Source organism: Neolamprologus multifasciatus, chromosome 3 (genome assembly GCF_963576455.1).
Source record: "Neolamprologus multifasciatus chromosome 3, fNeoMul1.2, whole genome shotgun sequence".
Lineage (NCBI taxonomy): Eukaryota > Metazoa > Chordata > Actinopteri > Cichliformes > Cichlidae > Neolamprologus > Neolamprologus multifasciatus.
Genome location: NC_140441.1, coordinates 21,130,665 through 21,154,857, shown reverse-complemented (window position 1 = coordinate 21,154,857; position 24,193 = coordinate 21,130,665). Strand labels below are relative to the sequence as shown.

The 24,193-nt window shown below is 44.4% G+C and overlaps 1 protein-coding gene across 6 annotated transcripts in view; it reads left to right on the top strand.

Annotated features, from left to right (window-relative positions):
* Positions 1 to 24,193, top strand: part of pcdh7b (protocadherin 7b) — a 117,501-nt gene that overhangs the window by 35,218 nt on the left and 58,090 nt on the right. For 2 of the 6 annotated variants that reach the window (XM_085136890.1, XM_085136917.1), the window contains exon 2: positions 19,297 to 19,492. The exons of 2 other annotated variants lie outside the window; for them this stretch is intronic. In XM_085136890.1, coding sequence (XP_084993016.1) covers positions 19,297 to 19,492 — 196 coding nt within the window. Of the gene's footprint in view, positions 1 to 19,296; positions 19,517 to 24,193 lie in introns of all 6 variants that reach the window. 2 more of the 6 variants (XM_085136880.1, XM_085136910.1) reach the window with 1 other exon arrangement.

The window sequence follows — 24,193 nt, the reverse complement described above, 5'->3', positions numbered from 1 at the left end:
TCTGCTCTTAAGTTTGCACCTTGTATCACTTTCACGTGTCCTCAGATACAAAGTGCAAACCATCTCTGGCACTGGTTAAAGCATCACCTTCCTATATTTCGACCCCATACATTAGCACTTCCTGCAATTGCATCCACTTCGTCTCCACTCTCCTCCATCTCCTCCTGCCCCTTCGTACGCATCACTCTCAATCACATCTATCTTCTCGGATCTCCTCCTCCCATTTTCCCCTTTCTTGAGACCCTTCTTTATTTGTAATCTATTTTCTCTCTTTTACTGAACCTCCCCCCCCCCCCTTGTCAATACCTTGCTATCTCTTCCACTTCTCCCCTTCTTTTTTTTACTACTTTCAATCTCACCCCTTTCAGCCATGCTATTCTCTTTTAGTTTTCCATCTCATCTCGCTTACTCTCTCTCTCCCCCCTCTCTCTGTCTTTCTTTCTCTCCTGCCTGTTTCTCACCAGTCAATAATGAAAATTGCTTGCTACCTTGAATGGATTATGGGTGTGCGCAGGGGCCCCAGGTAGTTTGTTTGAAGGCGCAGCGGTGTCAAATGAAAAGGCCCGGGCCATTTTCTACCTGCCACGGGCCTTCTGCCTCCATCACCGTTCCTGGGGAAAATAAACAACAACAACAAACTGGCGCGCACGGCGGGGCGCGGGAGAGACACACGAACGGCCACATGATGGAAGCAACCGGACGTGAGCGCGAGCACACCTGCATCCATCTCATCGACGACAGTGGATCAGGCGTTGCCACCGCACTCAGGCGCTGTCCTGCACCTTTCGTCTCTCTTCATCTCTCTTTCTCTCTGTCTCTCTCCTCCCCCTTTCTCCCTCCGGTTATGTATTATGAATGTTGCCTAATTACGCAGCCCCAGAAATTACTCATACGGGCTGGCACATTTATTTGTTTGCTTTGTATCTCTTTGCCTTTCTCTTGTATGCAAAATCCTTCTGTGATAGACTTGTTTATTCCTTGGCTCTGCCTCGCTGAGATCAAACAATGAGCAGATTGAACGGGGACCGGTGCGCGATTGATGGTCAATCCTCGGGGTCGGTACGCGCCAATGGGGGACAGATGAAGTGGTAAAACATGCTAAGCAAAGGGTGCATGTCTCTCCAATCCGAAGCACGTATGCTTCGACTGTGACGCAAATCTAAAGAGATGCGTTTTGTTTGCCTGCCGTCTTAATTATGCTAACCAGTTTACTGCAAAAACCTGACTTGTGCGAATGTGTGAATGCGTGTCTAAGATTCGACGTATTACCACAGTTTGGTGCTGTGTATGAGTTAATGCTGCTGTCTTTTTTCTTTTTCCTATCATTTTCTCTTCTCTCTGTCTGTCTCTCTTTCTTTCTTGCAGCAGTGATTTCTCCTAACGGTGACTCATGACAACTATTAATTAGGCCCACGAGTGGGAGTGTGTTTTGAAATTCGGTCAAGCTCTGACTGACAGCTGCTGCGTTATCGCCATTGAAAACATAATCACATAAAGCTTTGCATATTGCATCGTCCTCCGGCGAGTGTAAAGTAGCCGCATCTGTTTGACAAATATGTTAAGACGTCGCTTTTTCAACATTGATGCGGACAGAGCGAGATAGTGTGTGTGTGTGTGTGTCTGCGTTTGTCCAAACGGGGCTGCCTGTTTTAATGTCACATCCACTTAAATGCCACGTCCGTCCCTTTGCGAGTGCGCAGATGTGAGCTTCCGTTGTTTCGGCACTTGTGTGGGAGTGTGTGTGGGAGTGTGTGTGTTACTGTACTGGTGTGTGTGAATGCACATTTTTATTAATGTATAAAGATTTGTGCATGTGGGCTTCTCTTCTAAAGATCTTCGCTGATATAGTGAGACATTGGCTTTTTTTCTCTTTCTAAGCTGTCCAAACACCTTTTTAGGATAATGAGGATCAAATTGAGATGTATATATAAAAGAGCACAGCTGGGGAGTGAGAATGGGAGAAGGGCATTAGAGAGGCAAACAACACTACCTATAAGCATCTTGTACGAGTGAGCAATCTCTATTCACTGACCTTAATCGTGAATTTTAATGTAAAGCAAATGTTTTTTTTTTGTTTTTTTCCAGCCAGCGACCAAAGTAAACCTGGGTGGAACAAAGACAGGCTTCCTTTGCATCTACAGCAGCAGCTTTTGGACATAATAGTGCTTTTGTCCTTCACCCTACATTTTTACTCCTGTATGAATTTGTGCAGAAATCCAAAAAAAGAAAGAAAAGAGAAAAAAATCCTCTTACAGAAAACCAATAGTGCTTTCTGACTGAAGTCTGTGAATGCAGAAGGAGCTTTGGGGCTAAGATTTCACAGCCACTAATAAGCATTCAGCCTCATCTCCTCCTCTGCCTTGTGGTGACTTGGCTGCTAATGTGTGACTGACAACCCTCGGCTTCTGTGTTGATTGGGGCCGTTTTGCAGGTTGGATAAGCGTATGTCTTGATGGACAGATCTGGGCTGCGAGTGGGATGGGCGTGTCTCCTGTCGTCTCGTGCGGCTCCGGATCATACGCGTCAAAGCTTCGTCTTTTGTTGGCTACGCTTCCGCGAGAAGGTGTGCGTCTCTGCTCTCTTATTGGCTCGCGTCGCTGGGGCTTTTGCTGAACACTATAATGCTGAAAAACTTTTCGGTGGATTTCAGCCATCTCTCTGGGATGGCTGGTGGCAGCGGGAGCATTGTTTTTTTAGTTTGCCAGATTGCTGGGCCTTGCCTCTCTTGTTTTCCTGCTTAAATTAGCCCAGCAGGGACCTGTGGTTGCCAGAGTGATTTTATCTGGTCAAATTTTAACATAAAGTCCGTCCATATCTTCTTTTTGCTCCCTCCACATATTCCCTTCCCTAACAATCCGATCGATACATATTAGCTCCAAGGAGGCTACCAGGCTTAGAAGGTCACAAGGTCACGTGTGTGTGTAGTGCACTGCACAGAAAGCAGGTTTGGCTCTCCGTGGTCACCGCTAATTATTAGTTGTCCCAAATCAGCAGTAGTCCTGACCCACATCAGTGGTCATCAGAGCCACCGAGCATTGTTTATTGCTCTAGAAAAGCACACTGAGCTCCTCTCTGTGTTTATGCAAACTCCACTTGGTATCTTAAGCAGATAAAGGCTCGGGAATCTTTTTAAATCCTAACCAGAGCCACCGTGCTCGCATCCAAGTCAAAACAACAGCATGTGACTCGCATCACATATTGGTCCCTGCATTCAAATTGCAGAGCAGTGAAGAATGGTGAGGACCTCCTGAACGTTAACACCCCCCTCCTCTTCCTCTTCCCCCTTCCTCACACTATCTTGTTCTGACATTCTGTTTGTTAAGCCTCCCAGCACTGTGAGGTATGGGCGGGGTTAATGAAAGGTCTTGAATGAATGAGGCATTGTTAATCCAGTTCAGATGTTGTATCTAGGGTAAACCCACGGAACCCAGCATGCACCAAAGATCTACACAGCACACAGTTAATGCTCCTAAACAGATGTCTTTTGGTGAGAGTGCACGCCAGTGACACACAGACTAATAGCAAGAGCTTGCAAATTTATTGTCAAAACACACAGCCTCGCACAACTACTGTACAAATATTCAGCTGGACTAAGTGGCGTAATTAACCATCATTTTACAGTCCACTGCGCCTCCAGCAGCCATGGTGGTATCACATTCTTACTTTCCTAAACGAGGAATTTTGTCCCACACCAAAGAGAATCTATTCTCGAAGCAAATGGCCGCGGTCGCCTCTCGTTTAGCTACACGGCACTTTAAAAACTGAAATCTTCATTTATTTATGTGGATTCTGGTGGTCTCTTTGCTATATCCACCTCACACGCTCCGTCTCTGCATGTCATCCTCTTCCCATCCTTCTTTTAGTCCTCTCCAACTGCAGCGAGGGCTGAAATTAATTTCAACTTGTTAATTCTGTTTGAAAAAAAAAAAGGGTGCAGAGAAGGGTGAGGAAAAAAAGAAGACAGAGAATTAAAAAAGCACGCCAGGTCGCTGTTTGAGTTTCTAATTGCCGGAGCCCGGAACGTGACCTACAGATGTGAGATTCCACCACTTGATGAAATATTAACTAGATTGTAGGACCCGGCGGAGATCAGCTGTGCCGGGAAGCGCTGCATGGAGAGAAAGGGGGGGTGACGGTGAAGAATATCAGGGAGACGGTGGCATCTCAACACGATTGAGGTTGATAGGGTCATGTAAAGGAATGTGGGAATGAAATGGAACTCATTAGTGGAGAGGGAGAAGGATGACAGGGACCTTTATTCATATGTGTGTGTGTGTGTGCTTCCTCGTGAGCATTGAGACACCCGAAAGTTCCTCCAAGGTCTTTACATGGCAGACAAAGCGTAATGTGAAACATACCGCTCACCTTATCACTGGATTTACAGCCCAACAACCCCATTCGTCTTTCTCCACCTTGTTAGTATTACGCATCAGCCCCAAAGTACTGAGATAAGCCAAGCGCGAGACACGAGAATTAGGGAGTGGAAGTGAGCGTGATGGATGAGATGGCGGGAAAATATTCTTGACAGATGGATGTGAAATGAAAAGTTGTTGGTGCTGAAAAAACAAACTCACTAATGGCGATGATCACATCTGGATGGGCTGATACCTAGCAAACGTTGGTTTAAATTAAAAAAAAAAAGCTGCTTGACTCCTGCAAAAACACCACGAGCATTGTCTTGTTTTTATGCAGAACACATGTTTCTTTTCCGGCTGCTGTCTTTGCTGTCTTTAGCCATTGCGGCACCATTTCTATACCGTCAAGTACCAAAAGAAAAGGACACTCACCTCAAACCCAATCCTCTTCAAAAGCACTCCCTTGGGAATACATGTCAACATTAAAAAAAAATATATATATATATATATATATTTATATATACTACAAAGGCAGCATGTGCAATTTTCCAGGACTTGAAATAATATTCAAGACAAATTTGCCTCATGGTGGTAAAGTTGCATTGCATGCTAACCACTAGCAGGGCCACCACTCACGTGTCTTTGTGGTGTATTATTCTGTAATGTATTGAGTTGTCATTTCTGCCTGACCTGTTTTTCTTTCTGGAGTAGAGGTAGAAAAAGAAGTAGAAGAAGAGGAAGACCAGAGGCACAGTGATGGGTGGAGGAAGGGTAGTGGGGGAGGGGGGGGGGGGCAAACTAAGTACATGGGGGACAACAGAGACTGTAGCCTTCTAAATAACTAGCCTTCCAATGCCCCAAATTCATAATAATATAGTCTGCACTGCAGATAAATAAAACACACCCAATTTTCTTGTTAGTGTGGAAATGTGGGCCAGGCAGCTGCCTCTGTGTCTTTTTTTTTCCAGATCTTTTACGAGATTTGTAGAGAGAGGAAGAGAGAGAGATTATTGTTGTGTTCTCTATCCAACTCCCTCCATGACCTCTACCTCTCAATTTACGCAGGGGGGTTAAATTAGCCAGCCTGATGAGGGCCGTCATTAGTGCGGTAGGGTGCTGGGCTTTGCTGTGCTACAGCGGTTGGCTCTTGCTTTTGCTTTTGTGAGGCGCTGAATAGGGAGAAAACCTGTTCTGCAATAACTAGGTGCAGCAGAGTGGATGGGGTTTGGAAACAGCCCAGTCTGAGGAAAACCCTGGGCATTGTTCTTAGATCAAAGAAAGAGAAAATGGCAATGTAATACAAGCTGAAATTACATGGATGTTTTGTCTTTTTATGTGACAGCCTCGATTCGGGAGCCTTAAGTCTTGATGTTGGGTTGTGGCTTTATTTTTTTTGTCTTTTTCCCAAGCAGCCCGTTTGTGACTAGGTGGCAGAGGGAGGAAGATATTGAAATAGAGGTGGGAAGGATGGAGGAGGAGGGACACAGAGAATCCACAAGGACGCTGGAAGGCCTATTTATGGCAATCACAAACACACATATGAGTATTGATCTGGCATCACAGACCCATGATGTTGCCACTGCACGTGACGCGTGGTGCTTGTCACTGATAGCGGTCACGCTGGTCTCGCTTTAAATCGATGCCCAGACTGCCGCACACGATCACTGCCACCTACATCAGCTAATAGTGTAAATACAGGGCCTGTATTGCATCAGTCCAATACCAGCGTTGCTATCGATGCTATCGATATTTGGACTGCTCCGGCCACCTCTAACACCAGCTCCTTTGTGGAGCTAGCGAGCAAAAACAGGTGCCGTCACTGCATATTGTGTGTATGCATGTGCGAGCGAGTCTCATATATCATCCCCTCACTATTAGTCCAGGTTACCTCAATGGCAGCCATTGTTTTTCTGCTCCCCCTCGAAACCCCCGGCCTTCTAATTTCTTTCCATGTCTTGATTAAAAAAAATTTGAGGGTGGAGGTGGGGGGGGCTCCTGCTTCTACATTCCAGTTAGGTGCTTTCACCTGCACCATTATGAGAGGAGGGCTTTCACTTCAACACAGGATCCCTTCCATCTGCACCGCTGACGCTCTCCCACCCACAGTATTCCTTCATCCTCCGCCGCTGCTGGCTATCTCGCTGAAGAGTCTTTTATTCCTAGGATACCAGCTGCCCGTAAGGTGATAGGTGAAACAGGTGAAACACACATGTAGACATGCACACACGTGGGCGGGGACCGAAGGCACAAGGGGGCAATGCTACGCTGGCACCGAGCTCCCGCGGGAGCAAATGCAGGTGTCGAGTAATAATGGCTGCTTGACTTCTTGACTTCCCGGTACCCTTTGGGTTGGCAATATATATATATATATATACATATATAGGTTCAAATATTTTCTGCATTCTGCCTGATGCCTTAACAGAGAGCTTCTTTGTTGGTGGTGTCCTATGTAACCTGACCACTTCTTATTCAGTGAATGGGAACAGCTTGCAGGCTACAGAGGGCAAAAACAAGGCCAAAGTCAGTCAGTTCTGAATGAATGTCTTTTGCACTGCTCCTCCAGTGTTTTCATTTTTTTTCTTTCCTGCGTTACTTTTGACTTATTTAAGGAGAAATACTAGAGGGAACAAACAAGCCGGACTGTTAATTGTGTTTTTCGACACTCCTGTGTTCCCTTAACAAAGTGCCACAAGCAGAGTGCTGGAAAGCTGTGACAGTGGAGACCAAAACAACCTGACGCCATTATCAAATTTCCCATTAGCTTCCCCACTCTCACCAAAAAAAAAAAAAAAAGTCTGCCCAGTCAACAACTGAGTAATGAGATCTAATAGGGCTGGACGAAAATGAGACCTTAAGAGCATGTTGTGGATCTCCCTGGTTTTATCTTCTTTTTCTTCCTTTCACTGGGAATAGTGTCAGAGAGAAGGCAAGATTGAGGAAAGGAGAGCAGAGAGGAGCTGCTTGCTAAGTGCACTCCAAGAAGAGCCTTGGAGGAAAAGGACTATTTTACATGCGGATTAGTGTGCATATCGCCGTCATCAGACAGTGATACGGGGCCTTGATAGACTGTCTGTCTTTGATGCCTTCTGAGGCACGGGAGCCTTATCCCTTTTTGCCTATTTTCCTCAAACACACATAGACTGATTCAGCTCTTTAGAGCGGCTGAGATTCTGCAGATTGGATTGTGAGATGCGTTTGCCACTTTTTGTAAAAGAGATCATGTGCCTTTCAAAGTGCAGGCAAATATCTGAACTGGCCCGTGTTAGTATGCAAACGTGCTTTAAATGGCACACACACAGGCACACCTGAGCGAGTCAGGGCGTTTGTCTTACCTTTAAACACCACACATAAGTTTGAGATACTTTCTTTTGAGAGAGACACAGAGACCTACAACATATGCACGTTTACCGTTTTACAGTCCATCGTTCACTGCTGGACAGCTGTGTAGTGCACTGCTACGGCTACTTCATTTTGCATTTCTACGTCAGACAAAATGAACTATGTCGGCTGGAAAAGCGGCGCCGCCTTTATTCTTCACCCCCACCCCAAATGCTATTAAAATTTTTGTTATGTTTTCCACTTCACCCCCCCACTCCCACCCCCCACCCCCATTGGAAATAACACTTGGGGATTGTCTGGGCAGGAGCCAAACACACATAAATTTCAATATTAATTTGGTCGGCACCTCGGCAGCCTCCCCAGCCTCCTAATCTCCTACTGCATATCTTCATTATCTGAAAGTGTGCTTTCATCTTAATTCCATTTTCATCCATCAAACGTCGGGGAGGTTTGACCTTGCGTGATCTCGACCAAGATAGCGAGTCAGGAAGGGAGCCGCCGAGAGTGACAGAGACGGAGATAGCGGAGCGAGGGAAGGGGGAAGTTGGGCGATAAAGGGGTCCGAGTGGAGATGATGAGCAGGGATGGAAGGATTGTTGTTGAAGCCGTGTTAAAAAAGTCTTTTGAATGCTTCTGGTAATAATCCTTACGTAACACCGGCTGGAGTGCAACACTGTGACTCCTCGCTCCTCTGTCGACTCCTCTCCTACCCCGCTTCTCTTTATTCATTCCTTCCCTCACTCGCCCTGGGCTCTTCCCATCCTCCTTCATACCTCTCCCTTCACACCATCAGTTTATTTATCCTGACATTAGGGTTTAATTACTCATTTGTAGTAATTGTTTTCATAATTGTTTGGATCGTAATCATCCCATGCTTCTGTTGTCAGGAACAGGTGGTGGATGGGACCTGTAAGGGAAGCCTCTGTGTGTCTGCGTGTGTCTGTGTGTGTGTGCACTGTGATCAGGACATACAGTTGGAATTCATTTGATTGAGGCAAAGACACGCCACCTGGTGGTACTGTTTCATTGAAGTGTGGGACGTGTGGGTGTTTCTAAAAGATGACAAGAGGGCGCAGACAACAGACAAGAGCTGCAGACACGCAAGGAGACGCACGCTACTTACCCCACATGAATGATACATGCCCCCATGATCATACTCAAATAGAACGCCTCATTAGTGGATAAGCTGGATATGCTCTCTAACCTCCCTCAATCTATCTCTCTTCTCTCTCTTTTTGCCTGTTTGGATGGCAGCCCTGATCCCCTAAATGCAGGTTATCTGTCATCAGTGACTCAGGATGGTAAATAAAGAATCATTTATCAGCCTTATTAAAGGCTCTACAGTGTCTCTTTCTCTCCTCCTTATCTCTGTCTTTTTCGTTCTTTATCCCTTCCTATCCGAAGTCTGTCTATCCCTTTTGATCATATCGCTCCTTTTTTCTTCCCTCTCCCTCTCTCTGCGGTGGCGTTCGTTTTCTTTAGATATGGCATTTGAAGGCTTTTTACATCTTCCATCTGTGCATGTGCGGGACAGGTAGCGACGCAAGCGAGCTGCCGCCTCTCATATCCTCAGCGGCGAATGCTCGGCTCCAGGCATTTGGCCGCTTTGCGCCGACTCCGGGCTTTGTTGATGCCATGTCATGCTTTCTGCTGACACCCAGACCTGTGTCACAACGAGCTAATGTTAGCGCCAGCCCCAGGCTTGTCACAAACTGACAGGAGTAGGCCGTTGGTCAGACGCAGCGCTGCCAGTGCCTGTGATGGATCCCCACATGCGACACCTAGATACCCCCCCATCCCCACACCCAAATGCCAGAGCTGAGAGCCTTAGCTGAGGGGGGTGACATGAGAAATGACATGAAGATGCCAAAGACATGACACATATACATGAATGCTGACACTCAGACAGAGGAGAGGGACACACACCTGAATGTGCAGGGAGCGATTTCAACTCGATACGCGCACACACTCAGTGAATGGCACGCCATTCAGCTGTCATCGCATAAACGGAGCACTGAAGTAGAAAAGGAGGGGGTAAAAAATACAGGAAATGCGATCTCAGGATTTGCAGGCAGACTCTATGTAAGCAACACCAGGGTCAGGGTTTGGTTGACACTCGTTCCCCATGTCTGCCAGCACTTGTGTCAGCAGCAGCAGCTATAACACGACGACACAGGAGAAGGTCCCATCCATTCCTAATGAGAGGATGCAACATAATTCGCAGTTGACGGTAGCGGATGTTGGTGTTGAAACCCGCAAAAAAGGGGGAAAAAATTACCACCCTATACATGGAAGTACATCGACACTGACAAGCGTCCCTTTGTGAATTACGAAGCTTTCATTTATGCCTTTGAATTTCCTTTTTTTAGCCTCATGCGGTCTGCTACATGACACTGGGCTCGTCTTCATAGTGTTCTTGGAGTTCAGCATCCAAAAAGCAGCTGAATCCTAGAAAGGATGTTATTTGTCAGCCCAAAGCTAATCCACTGCCAGTCAAATCTACCCCAACCCTCCCCCCTTCTCTACTGTCCCCACCAACAACAATTCATTTTGCTCCAACACCCCATAAACAAAAAAAAAAGGACTTTCTCTTTGGCATTCAGAACAGGTCAGGGGTTGGACTAAGCTTCTGAAGATGTTCAAACCCACCCCACCAGAATAGTATCTCTGTTACACCAGTTGCCTAATCCGCCACTTGAAGAGCAATTAAAAGTTTAGCCCAGACTTTAAGAAAGTAACCACGTGTGATCTTTTTCCTGTCTTTTTTTTTGCTTCCTTCGGGCCCGTCTCTTTGGCTTTGTGCATGGGGTGCATGCTAATAGCAAAGCGCTAGCAGTGGCACTCTTCCAAAGGCATTCCAACCCCACTGAGGAAAGAAAAGACTAAAGTGGACGAAGAAAGGAAATGGATCTCGGGATGGAAGGATCACCAGTTTTTATATCTTTTTTTTTTTCATTTCAATTCTTTAACCTTTCTTTATTCCCTACGCTTCTTTTCATACTCTTTCCAACGTTTGCATCTTTTTTTCCCAACTTCAATGCCCACTTCCTCATTTTTTTTCCTTTCTTTCTCAATCCAAAGTGGTTCCCAAAGCACAAGCTCTCAGAATTGATCCCCACAGAGTTTCCTGTGCCTAGCAACAACTTTATATGGCACAACCCCAACCATACAACAGTAAGAGGCATCGGAGAGTTCGTGTTTCGGGTTCCCCGCTGTCTTTTTGAATTTCCTTGAATGGTTTTTTTTGTCTTGCTGGACCGCATATGTTTATACAACTCTTCCTTATGCCAAAATTGAGGGCAATAAAGGGTCAGTGAGACTCAAGAGAACGGCGGTAGATGAGCACCGGAGGACAGTCAATTGATCGGCGTTCTGTCAGACCATAAAGGCGACCGGATGGTAAAACAGAAGAGTAAAAACTACCCTCACGATTCCAAAGATCGACGGGAGAGTGCTAATGGCATCATCAACGCTTAACGAGACCGTGCGCCGCGTTGCCCGTAATATCTGCACCTCATGTAATAAAACTTTTTTTAAAAGGTGTTTAAAAATGTTATTATCAAGCTTTGCGCCCATGCTTATTAAAGGACCCCACAGCTCACTCACGTAGTTATGAAAAAGAGATTATGTGCACAGTTAGGGCTAGAAGGTGGAAGCTGGATGCCCTTGTAAGCTTGAAAAGAAAGTTAAAATAAAAGAAAAAAAAACTTTTCCTGAACTCAGCAGAATAGAAAAATAAGAAGAGGAGGAAAAAAAACAACACTCTTTGCATCTTTGTTGACTCTGAAGATAACGGTGCAAAAAATAAAACCCTCAACTCGCAGGAGCCTCTTTTATCTCGCCTTTGTTTTTCTTTGGTTTCTCCTGGAGTCTCGGGTGTTCTTTGGAAACGGTACCCCAGTTTTTCTTCTTCCTCCTCCTCCTGTCTCTCTTTTTCTTTCTTTTTTAATGGGAAAGAGTGACCTGGGAGGAATGTGCATGGACTAGTGAATTCTGAAGAAGACGAGGAACGGGAAGAGGAGCACTGGAGCTTGACAGGGCCAAAGCTATCAGTCAGGCTAGAACCTGATACCTTCGACTCTGCGGGTGGTTGCCCTAAAAGAAAAAAAAAGTTGCAGCCAACTGCTCTGTGAAAATTCCCACAACTTACTCAGCCCTAACCGAATCATTTTAAACCTCCGCCCCCCACCGGCCAATCACAGGGGGGACCTAACGGGCCGGAGAGACCCTCCACTTTAAGCCTAACGCCGCTTGCTTTGCTGAGGCTGCGACGCATCAGCATTCTCCTCTGTAACGTGGTACCTGAGTACAACTGAGCTGCACCCAAATAGAACCTGAACCCCTCTTGATCAGATTCCGATTGATTTCCAGTCAGTTCACCTTGAGGACATTTGTCTCGTTTAACACTTCAACATCAGTGCATCTCATGATCTCTGGAATTTGCGGTACTCGAATCACACCGCGTGCATTTGATCTTTGCAAAGCGAGCAGGCGCAATTGGGTTAAGCCAATTTTGGGTCTCTGTAAGTATGTTGTTTGGTGTACCCTGGCTATTTGGCACTTTCTTTGTGTCTCAGGTGGCGTATCACAGGTCACTGTCTGGCTGCCATTAAATATGAAACATGGGTTCTTAATTACCGATTGGCACTTTTGGCAATCGCGAATGTTCTCGTGTGTCATTCCTTTCTCTTTACTCTATTCTGGCCTCTTTTTCTACTTTCTTTTTTTAAGCAGGGTCTGTATCTTTCCTTCCATCTCCCTTACTCAAACTTCCTCCTCTGGATCCTTTCTCTTGGTTGACTGCAAAAAGACACTGGTCCTGCAGTTTATGTTTGCTCCCCTCTCCCCACGTCCAACCCAGCCACAATTGCTTCCTGTGGTTCACGGTAGCGGGTCACTGCCATCTGCCAAGGGTATTTCACACACACATACACACTGTGCATTTCAGCTAGACTCACTTCCATCGTTCTTCCATCCTTTTCTTCATTCAGAGGCTCCATTATAAAGCCAAGTCTTCTTATATGAAGAATTTTAACACAGAACACACACATTTAGTGCATGCAGTGTCACATTGGCATTAATGAGTCAGTTTTGCCAAGTTAAACAAAGAAGGTAAGTGGATTCTAATAATAAAGAGCCGCTTGACCGTACTTGACGTTAAAGTCAGTGTATAACCTAGACTGATCTTATCAGCTATTTTCAAACAGGGTTGTTGGTCTGAGGTTTCATGAAAAGGCAGAGCTCTCCACTTTAAGCAGTGGGTTATCGTTCAAGGTTTTCTGAGAGATAAAAGAAGAAGTAAGACTCACACAAAGTGCGGCTGACAGCGGCTCAGCATTTTGTTTTGGGGGGGAAGAGGAAATGAAAATCAAATCCAAGAGGTCACACATTATTGACACTAGTGGCACGGGTCTGTTTTTATTGGCTCCAGGTTCGTTTGAGCGCAGGCTGCCCATCTGTTTTCCCTTTAGCATCCAGGAAATAGCCCGGGCCGAGCTTCAGCCAGAGGTCCCAGTAAACCTGTGGCTTGTTTGCATTGTTCATTGTTTTTTTGAGGGATGACGGATTTGCTCAATCATCCGTTGCTGTCACAGCTGGATTTAGATTGCAGGCACACCCCTTAAAGGCCCTCTGCTGTCAGCACCCTATAAGACTTCCTGGCATCTGGCAAAAATAGAGCAAAGGAGCGTTAACTTGTAATGAAACCCATATATTAACCCTTTAAAACCGGTAGGAGCGGCACGCTCTGTTTTGCGTAACTATTTTTAAATCCCGGTAGCTCTGCAACCACGTGAGCTAGCGCAATATTTTTTTTTGCATATGAAACCTGAGGAGTTGTACTTACATCTTATGCCATCAGCTTGTCCTAAGTCACAGTTTCCTTCCACATATAGCTTTGCAAAAACTGCATAAAAAGCGCTTGCAGCAACAAAAACATAATATTCCAGAAACAGGCTTTGCCGATCCGATCAGCTGTTTGTAACACTTCCTACATTGGATTAGACAGCAGCGCGAACTATCGCATGTCCGCCATGACATGCCCGAAACCGGAAGTGACGTCATTTTCGCGGAAATGTAGTTTTTTACGGTCCGGGCCTCAATGAGCTTATACTGGTGTTTTTAAAAGTTATCTTTGACTTTATGACTTTCTGTATCGTTTCTGGGATGCTTAGGACTCATATTGCACTGCTGGAAATAATTTATTTTGATGCATATGCTGCTTTTTTGCAAATTTGCACTATAATATTTATTTTCGTTTTTCCTGCAGTGTATAAAAATTGGTGTATTTCAAAAATAAAACTATGAAGGCACTCAAAATAAATTTCCTGTGGTGGGAAACTATTTTGTGCAACTTTTTTGTATTTACAGTTTTGAGGGATAAGCCTCTTACATTTCTCTAACTAGAAATATATGTTAAAAAAACAAAAACGATTTTCAATTTTTTTGTAGTTTATTGCACTTTTTTGCAATTTATGTAATCACTATGCACTTAATTCCTACATATTATTAAAATCTAGGCTGTAATGGTTGTATTGATGTATAGCAACTTGAAATGCTCCCAAAAATGGCACTACAGCATGTAAAAATATAATATAAGCTCTGGCGGACTTGGTTCTATGGTAGGTCTTAAAGGGTTAAAAGGTTGGCTACTCTATGACAGGTCACAGCATGGGTTTTTTACAGCGTACTTTCTCACATATAAAACTATGGCTTTTTGTACAATCTCCCTCCCCTCATCCCCAGCGGGTCACAGCAGATGGCTGCCCCATCTGAGCTGGAAGTTTCTTCCTGTTAAAAGGGATTTTTTCCTTCCCACTGTTGCTAAGTGCTTGCTCACAGGGGGGTCGTTTAATTGTTGGGGTTTTCTCTTTATTATTGTAGAGTCTTTACCCTTGAATATGAAGCGCCTTGAGGCAACCGTTGTTATGATATGGTGCTAAATAAAAAAACTGAATTCAAATGTCCACAAAATATCCATCATATATTGGACAGTCAATAAAGGGAAGTGGCTTAATCACAGCTTAAGTTTTTTTTTTTTTTTAATCCTATGGCTGTCCTTTAAAATGCCATTTTCATTACGTGTGTGTATGTGTGTGTACATGTGTGGCAGTGTCTCTGGCTCAGTCACTGCTGAAATGACTGGCAGCTGAGTGGAGCCGAAGGGCAGGAGGTCAGGGTAGGAGGTAGAGGGACCAGCATCAAAGGGCATGTAGTAAGTCAGGCTTAACAAACACTCCAGGTCTGAAAATGGCCAATATCTAGTGAGAGGAGGTCAACTCTGTGCCATATGACAGCATGGACAGACAGTGAAGAGGGCAGCTTCACTCACTTTTTATTTCTCCGTGTGAAATCTCACTTGCCCGTGCTCATGCATTACATTATCTTTGAGCAAAATCCCATTTGTCAACCCAAGTCCTGTGTGTATGCATGCATGCGTGTGTGTGTGCGCGTGTGTGTCCGTATGCAAAGGAGATAATTGTTAAATTTTCCCTGCGGTTTGGACATGTGTCGAGTCCCAAAACGGTCTTCCCTGTGAATGAGAGAGAGAGAAAAATTGGTCGTGACAACCAGAAAGCCATATGTTATTTCACACAGCATGCTGGACAATTATTTATTTATTTATTTTCCTGCAAATAAGTGTGCTTAAGTGTGCAAATACTTCTTGTGTGCCTACGTGCACCTAGACGTAGGCACACAAAAAGAAGTTGAGAAAAAAAAAGGGAACCACAGAGAAAGAATCACTTTAAGAAAAAAAAAAATCATTTATTTAAAAGACACAGAATGAAGGGAGCGAAGGTTGCTGTGCAGACGGCGGTGGTTGCTGCAGATTCTAATCCAAAGCCTCCGGCGATCTCTGCATGAACTCCATTTCTGGTCTGCAAACAAATTAGGTTTTTTTTTTCTTTTCTATCTTGCGTTCCCTCCAGTGAAAATAAGTGGGGGAAATTCAGGTGAATAACATGCATTTGTTCATTTTCCTTTCTTTTTTTTTCTTCTTTTCTCCCTTCCAGTCAGTTTCTTTCTCCCCCCCCCACCCCACAAACTCAATTTTTCCCCGGCGTGCACCGGCTCGAGTGTTTCTTTTCTTTGCCGTGATCTCGCCTGCTATTCATTAGGCAGCAGTCATTTAATTTGTATCATTAGAAAACCATGTTTCCCAAGGACTACGGCACTGCTCTAAATCTGATCCAGACAAAGTGCTTTTTTTTTTCTTTAGCTCAAATGGACTTGTTAACACACACCTCTCACTAAACAAGTGTTTTGAAGAAATAGAATAAAACCAAACAAACAAACCAAAAAAAAAAAAAAACAGGGTTTAATATCTTAACATCTCTTCAAGTGTTATTACACTTATAGAGAGCAGTTCTCCTTCTGGGCTCCGGTTTTAATTATGCAACAAATGTTTGACTATCCAAGTGAAATTTGCATGAATATTTATACCAATTCATTTGTTGAGTGTTGATTGTAATTACATGGAAACATGATTTATTGCCAAGATTGCTGTGTTAGCCAGCCAGCCATAGAAAGACAACCAGGCAGAAATATATAAATATATGTAAATTTGTTCACATACACACACCCGTTCAGCAAAAAAAAAAAAAAAAGTTTTTTTTTTTTCCAGTGGCTTGTGGGAAATTTTCATTATCAGAAAGAGAATACGCCACACTGTGTGCCTGGCAGAAGTTTCATAAACTAAGTTTAAGTGTTTAAATGGTGGAGAGGTCCACTTTAAAAAAAAACATGACTGTTCACCTCAAAATCAGGTTTACAGCTTTTGACCGTGACCTGTAGTTCTGCGCTGTTTCGGTCTCAATTTGCAAGAAATTGTCTGTAGACATGCTGGACATCTCTTGAATATAATGGAAGTGAATTGCACTCACTGTGTTGGAGCCCAAAGCACCAGAACAGTAGATTTAACAAAAACTCAGCATAAATGTTTCTTGTCATAGAATCATGGCCTGGTTACTTAAGAAAAAAAAAGGAAAGAAAATCTGATAAATGAACTGTAAGTAATTATATTTGATCTTAAGTGATGTGGTGACCAGAAACTTTTGGCAACTTAACTGACTTTGAGCCAAATAACGTTTGGTGACTGTTGGCGGATGGGACCCTTTTCTCAACGTATATGCACGAGACTGAAGCGACTACCATGAGAAGATAGGATACCACTGACTGAGACATGAACTGGTAGTACATCCAAGAGTACGGTACCAAGACAACAGGAGCCTGGAATGTCCTGAATGGACTACAGGTTTGTTTCAAAGCAAATTGTTTCCAGGTGAAAGACAGTATAAAAAAAATGGACGTAGTTACCGTGACATTGGTAGTTGTTCTTTTGAAGTCTCGCTCATTTCCTCAAGATGAGCGTTGTCAAAAAATAGATGTGTCGAGAGGTGGTGGGTCTGACTGTAAAACCACAGGCTGAGTCACTAACGCTTTTATGATTCTGTATATTTCTTTCTTTTATGTTGCTTTTATTCTACTGTGTACAGCGACCTTGAGTGTTTTGAAAGGCGCTTTCAAATAAAATGTATTATTATTATTATTAACGAGTTCTATTGAATAACTTGCAAAATATACTTAATTTTTATTCTAATATCACCTAAAAATGTGTGACTGAGCCCATGAGCAGGAAAGATTGTACAAAGGTCATTTTAGAAAGCCATTTTCCAATAGACCAGTAATCTTTTCCCACGTGTCAGACTAATAAAGGTTTATCTTATCTTATCGTTTATGTAACCACTGCTATCGTCCTCTGATGGCCTTTGCTATGTCCATGTTTCATGCCACGTTCCAGATACATCGGAATTCGGATGTCCGAACTCAGGAGCAATGTCACTTAACGTCAAAAGAACCAAGTAGCTGGCCAACATCACAGCCAAGCTCGTCCTCATATCACCAAGCTAGATGCTTTTTTGGGGGGTGGGATACAGTTGGTATTTTCGGCAAAATCAAATGTGTTTTCTTTTCTTTTTTGAGTAATTTGGTCCTGACAATAGACATTTGTGCTGAGTTTTTTTTTTTTTTAAAGCATTTTTATCTATTTATTTATTTTCGTCTTTTGTGGACCGCAAGGCTATTGGCGTCTACTCAACAGAAGGGAGACATTTTTAGAGCTGATTTCTTCAAAACTAGGCAATTGGGATCAAAATGTTTGACTTTACAGTGAGCTGTCCCTTTAAGATGGCCTTTCAATACTTTGTTTTTGAGTTAATGGATCTCTGCCACGTGACAATATCTGTTGACAGAAGGAGTTTGACGTGATGCTTTCACATCTGCGTCTGAGACTGAGCGACAGCGTTAGATGAGTTATGCATGATGTGCAAATTTCAAAGTGCAGGCAACCGTGGCTGATAATAGATTGTACTTCATCAGGTGACACGAATGGGGAACGAATGGAGGGAGAATGCTTTAAGAAAAGAACATTTTTGAGTAATGGGCCTCTGTCCCTGTGTAATATTCTTATGATGAAACAAGGAAACAAGGAGAGCAGAAGGAGTATGTGTCTGTGTGTAGAGGTGTGTGCGTGGGACGTGGGGTAAAATCAGAAGAGATGGAGAACACGAGAAGGTGATGAGGTCCAGTGAGGTGCAAGAGAGAAGATGTGCTGCACCAGAGGCGAGCTCCGACAGTGTTTGCATGTAATTAATTAACGGCATTAGCTATTTGTTATGCCATTTATTCTGGTAATGACCAAGCCTGGTGTTTGGTTCTTCGCCCTGCGCTCATTCTTTCTTTCATTTCTTCATTTACCTTTGTACAACGCTAAGGCGGGGGATTAGGAGACACGGAGAGTGGAAAAAGAAAATCAGGCTGATACAGTGAGAAAGAGGCCTCGGCTTTAATGACATGCTCTGTTACTGCTTAACACAGGACACTGTTCAATAATGTGTTAGAGCGGGCTACACATATTGACAGCGTGAACCCACAGCTCATCAAGAAAAGCCTTTTGTGCGTGTGCACTTAGTCGCATGCTGTCAAGTGGGTGTACCTATTTGTGTGCGCCCGTCTTTTGCCTTTTGCGCCTTCGCTCTCTGGCGGCGAATCAGACCTCCTGGAGAGCTGAAAGCTTGTTCACCTTGTCCTCGTTTTAGTGGGAAAGTAAACAAGTGAATGAGGCTGATGCACCACCATTCCCACACTCCCACTCCCTCTTTCCATTTTAGCTGTATTTAACACACAAATCTAGCTAGCTACCATGTCTCCTTGGTCCCTTGAGTTCTAAGCGTGCTTGTGAAAGACTCCTTTGTGCAGCTTCTTCTGTGTCCTTTTGAAAGTTTTCAGGGTTAGAGAAAGGCAAAGTAGTTCTTTCCTGGCTACTCTGATAGAAGAGATCATAGTTTTATTTTGGAGGGTGGCATTAGAGCTAGTTTGGTTGCTAAGGTAGCTGCTAATACCCTTAGCCATGGCCTTCACTGCAGTCTACGTATCCTAGCCTCCCTTGTTTTCCTAACCTATGTCCCTGCCATCCTGACTTGAATCCCTTCTATTTCCAAAGGATCCCGCTCCCAAGCTGACATCCAATAATAAAAGTTGAAAAAAAAAAAAACTAAAGAAGTCCCTTTAATAGTGACCCCCGGCCGTTTGGTTTCTCTTGTAGCCGTTTCGCCGAGTGACCTTCTCGGTGGTGAGCCAGCCCCAGGATCCTCACCAGCAGGGATCGCTGCAGAGCTGCTACGACAGCGGCCTGGATGAGTCGGAGACACCGAGCAGCAAGAGTTCGTCGGGCCCCCGGCTGGGCGCCCTTCCCCTTCCCGAGGACAGCTACGAGAGGACAACGCCGGATGGCAGTGTCGGTGAGGCAGAGCACATGGAAAATGGTAGGGGCAAACACTGAAAGGAGATGTAGAAACCGTTAAGACACAGGAACAACACATGCACATAACTGGCTAGAGAAATCCAAGCGGGACGCTGTAGAAAGCATCACAAGCAAAGTGCAGAAACACACGAGCGTCCCTTTTTCTTTCTTTTGTTCTTTTTTTGTGCTAAAATGCTTCTGTTGTCAGTTCGACATTTCTCTGTGCCAAGGGTATGGATGCGGTGTGGCGCTTGTGATGCAACTATTTTTTACTGAAGCCTAAAGCTCATTCAGTGTACATTGTATGAACAACGAGGTCCGGGATTTATTGTAAAACCGAGGTCTCTGTTTCAGAAACAGAAGACTTATTTGATCAAAGGGGCTACAAGAGGGAATATGTAGCAGACGAATTCTTTTAGATCAACCACCTTTCAGGGCCGTCTTTATTCTTCTAGTTTGTTGCTTTGTTGCAGCGTTTTACAAATCCTGCTGAATTCCGTTTGCAGGCTAGATCTCAGCTGCAGGGGAGGATAGGTGTTCAGCAAGATCTCGCTCTCTAGCTCGCCTTGCATTCTTTGAGATAAAGTAAAAGAGGTGTAACGGGGAGGGGGCTAATACTCTGAATTGTTTAGAAGCTGTACAGGCAGCTGCTGCACTGATTTGTGATTTGTGTTTGGCCTCGAGGCCCTCACCAAGGAGTTCATTTTGCTTCAATTAAGGGATCGAACCGATGATCCGTGTGTTGTAATGCATAAAGACTCCAGCCTAGAGAGAGTGGACGGGAGCGGTGGCAAAGTGAAAAAAAAATCCTTTTGTAAAAGCAGTCTCCTGATAAAGTGAAGCTTCTTCTCTTGCAGAACCTTCTCCTCACAGCTAGCCTGAACTAGTTTCCTACCAAAGCCAAAATATATATGTATGTGTGGGTCTCTATGTGTGGGTGTGTGTATCTGGGTGTGCAGTGAGAGATGAGGGTAATGGTCCCATTCATAGTCTAGGAGTCTGAGGCGATGCTTAACAAGGAGTAGCTGTCTTGAGAGTGCTAAGCCTAAGTGCAGAGGCTTCCCCACTGGAGCTTAGGATAAGGATATTCAAATGGCTTAAAGATTCACATCCTCTCTTTTTTACAATGGAGCTGTTAGGCGGATGATGCCCTTACCTTATTTTAAATCAGTGCGGTCAACACAAGCGCCATTACATCCACAAGGTGGAGCCTGGTTCTACCTCAAGGGCCGATGTCTAGTTATGGTGTTTGCACTGACTCGAGACGAGCAACAGAAATTTAGTCAAATCAGACAGATGGGCACATCAAACAGGCCGTTATACCCGAGTGTCCGCAGTGAGCTTTTTCAAATTTCGGCCCCGACACAGATTAAAGGGGATTTGAAACACTTTGATGTGAGCATGTGAGCTGATAAGACTACCTCGTGGATATTAAAAATCTCAATTTTCCGACAACGAGCGCCCATTAAGTTACCAAATAAGACTTTAAATTAAAAGGATCGTTTCATTTTGGTTTCTGTTACAGGAAGGGGGGTGAGTCGATAGCGATCCAGTTAAAGAGCCTGTCGAGTAAAACCACTTTTAGAATAAATACGGCATAAATAGGGAAATGCATTAAACCAAAGATGGAGCGTTTGATACCCAAGGAGCTCTCGTACTGGTCCAAATATGCCCACCAGTTTCACTTCTTAGCTCAATGTGCATGTTTTTGCTAATTCCTCAGCTTGGTGAAAAGCATACTGACGCTTCAGAGGAGATTTGCTGGAGAACAGAGTCAAGGTCAATTCATGAATCAGTCTCCATCTAAGAGAAACAACACTCTCCGCTGTTGCTGCTATCTTTAGTGAGATCGGCTGAACTGGTGTGTGTGCGTGTGTGAGAAAGGCAAGACAACAGCACATGTGTGATTGGAAGAAAAGGGAGTGTTTGTGAACGTTGGCTTGATATTGTTTCCAAATCAGCCTCTACATCTCACATTTCTTTTGCAGCACAGTTATACAAATTGGAGTTCTTACACAGTTTGTACTCCGAGGCTATGAGCTGATATAATCTGGTAGGCAGCGGGGTGGCCTTGTGGTCTGAGAGACTGTAATTGGTCTAGGTCCTGTGATTCAGTCCCAGAGAGAGAAAGCGAGAGAGAGGGAGGGGAAAAAAAAAGCATCTCTGTGCTTCCAGTTAAAGCGTCCTTGAGGACGCCGCCGAGTCCCTGCTTGCTCACTTATGGCAGGTCGCTCTGAATGAGGGCATCAGCTAAATACCTAAGTGTAAAGTAAATGCAGTCATCTAAGGTTAGGCTAAATATTGGCAAACTGCTTCAGCCTCTGCGGTCATTAGCATCCCTTCTCGTGTTGTGGTAGGAGCTCGCACAGAAAGCATCAGCACCGCATTTACTCAGTGTTAACCCCCACCACCCCACCCCCCAAACATGCTTTTTTCCTTTTTTTTTTTTTAGAAAACGAGGGCTTTACGAGGAAGAAGGAAAACAAAAGTCAGCAGATGGCTTGCTGCGGCGCTCGATGCTGACATGGGCATCATTAGCGGCATGTAACTATGTAACTGCAGACTTTTATGTGCGTAATGCAACGGCTATGTCCCATGGAAGGCCCAAATCTCAACCTTTCCCCTGGAAGCATTAGTATCTGTTTGACAACTTTAGAAACACAGGATTTGAGAGTTGTTGTATTTTCCCCCCCCCCTTGTTATCGATCCATCGTGTTCAATTGCCGTCTCTTTGTGTTAGGGTGAAATGCAGACAAAGGCGAGTGTCCGCTTTTTCGATTCGGAGCATTTTCCAGCTCTCGGTTACTCGTTGTCGATCAATGTTCGCAGGATGCGCGGACAATCGGCCTCCACCGCAGCTGCTCAGATTCATGAAGGCATGCATGCAAGTAGCCCCCACCACACACACACACACACACACTTCTTGCCAGAGACAAACACACACACGACAACGCATACACACACACACACAGTGTGTTCACCCTGCCTCCTTTTTCCCGTCCTTCCTTTCTTTCCACCCTGCACAGATGTGCCGAGGGACCGTGTTTTCTTTTCCTCATCTCCTTCATCAAGGTCATGTTGCGAAACTTTATTATTTTCTGTTGGGTTCCTTCTTTCCGTGGGGAGCGTTAAAAGAAAAACATTTAAAATAACAAAAGCACAACAAAAAACAATCAACCTCTCCATCCAAGACAAATTCTCCCCACACTGACTCAGAACAGGGAGTTCATCGTGGGAATATGAACACATTGTTGACCTCAAACACACACTGCTTGATCAGCCTGAGAGACATCCAAAAAGCCCGTGCCAGGAAGCGATAGGAAGTTTTGCTGCACCTCTCCCAACGCTGCTGAACAAAACTGAAATTTCATACTTGCGAGTTACCTGCTCAGGACGTGAAATAATTCAATTTTGCTGCCATTATGCTCGGGCCTCCGTATCGCTCAGAGACGCCACTCAGTACGTCTCAATGAAGTCTTGGTCTTATTTTGATGCTCAGTTGGACCCCCACCCCTCCTCGCACCCTCGCATCCTCACTTATTCATAAGCTTACCTCGTCGCTCATCAGATATTCATAAACATTTGGAGTCAAACAGCTGATTAGGCCGTTGTGGATGTCGAACAGCCCTTCCAGATGTACGCCGTTATCGGCAGGTCAAAGACTCGTGCTCTATTATTGATCGCTGCATCACCAGGGGGGCAGAGGATTTTTCAATTTTTACCGTGTTAGTTCAAGTGCACTTCAAAATAACATGCTTCCACATTGCTCTTTCATGATGAGTTACGTGTCCGAGGTGTGCAAAGTGTTTTTTTTTCTTTTTTTGTAAAGGCTCTGCATGAATCTGAGCAGCTCCCGGCACTGAAGATGTAATAACATTTTTCAGTAGATCAGTGCAGGTATGCAGTGTGATGTGCTTATTGCTGTAGGTCACGCTGCCAAGGATGTATCGCATTTGATCCACAACATCAATTCAATTCAATTCAATTCATCACATTATATACATATATTTTTTCTTTACAAAATTGCTAATATATATCTACAACCTTTTACTTTTAAGTTTCACCTTTTGCATTCAAACCTTGTTATGTACACTGAGTGGCTATGCTGGGGTTAGAGGAAGAAACCTTTCCCAGAGAGGTGCAGCCATCTGACCTGACCATTTGGGAAAGTTGAGAATGTAGAGGACAGGACGGTGTTAATAGACTTTGTATTTTCTGCCTGAATTTTGTTTTCAAGAAATATACAATGCTTGTGTGATATGCGCAGTATAACTAACGTATAACCTGACTTGTACCTGCAAGAGATCGTTGACTCAACTTTTTATTTACCTCTGCATCACAGTGTAGATCTCACAGAGGCTGACGCCTGTGCTGAACGCAGAGGCAGAGGAGCGCCGCAAATTTATTGTAGCCTCTAAGAGAGTGATAGCACGTCCTACTGGCAGCTAATGTTAGCATGCCTCCCACGTTTCCTTTTCTGCATTGGCTGGCAGACAATCACCCACAGCACACACACACAGACACACACACAGACCAAACACTACCTTTCTCCTGTCTGTCCTGCTGAGAAATCTTGAGGTACCACCGCTGGATTACAAACATCATCATTTAGCATTGGCTAGTCGGTTCAATAGAGTAGGACAGACAAGTGGCGCATCACAGCGGTTATCAATCAGGTAGTCAGCGAGAACAAACACCA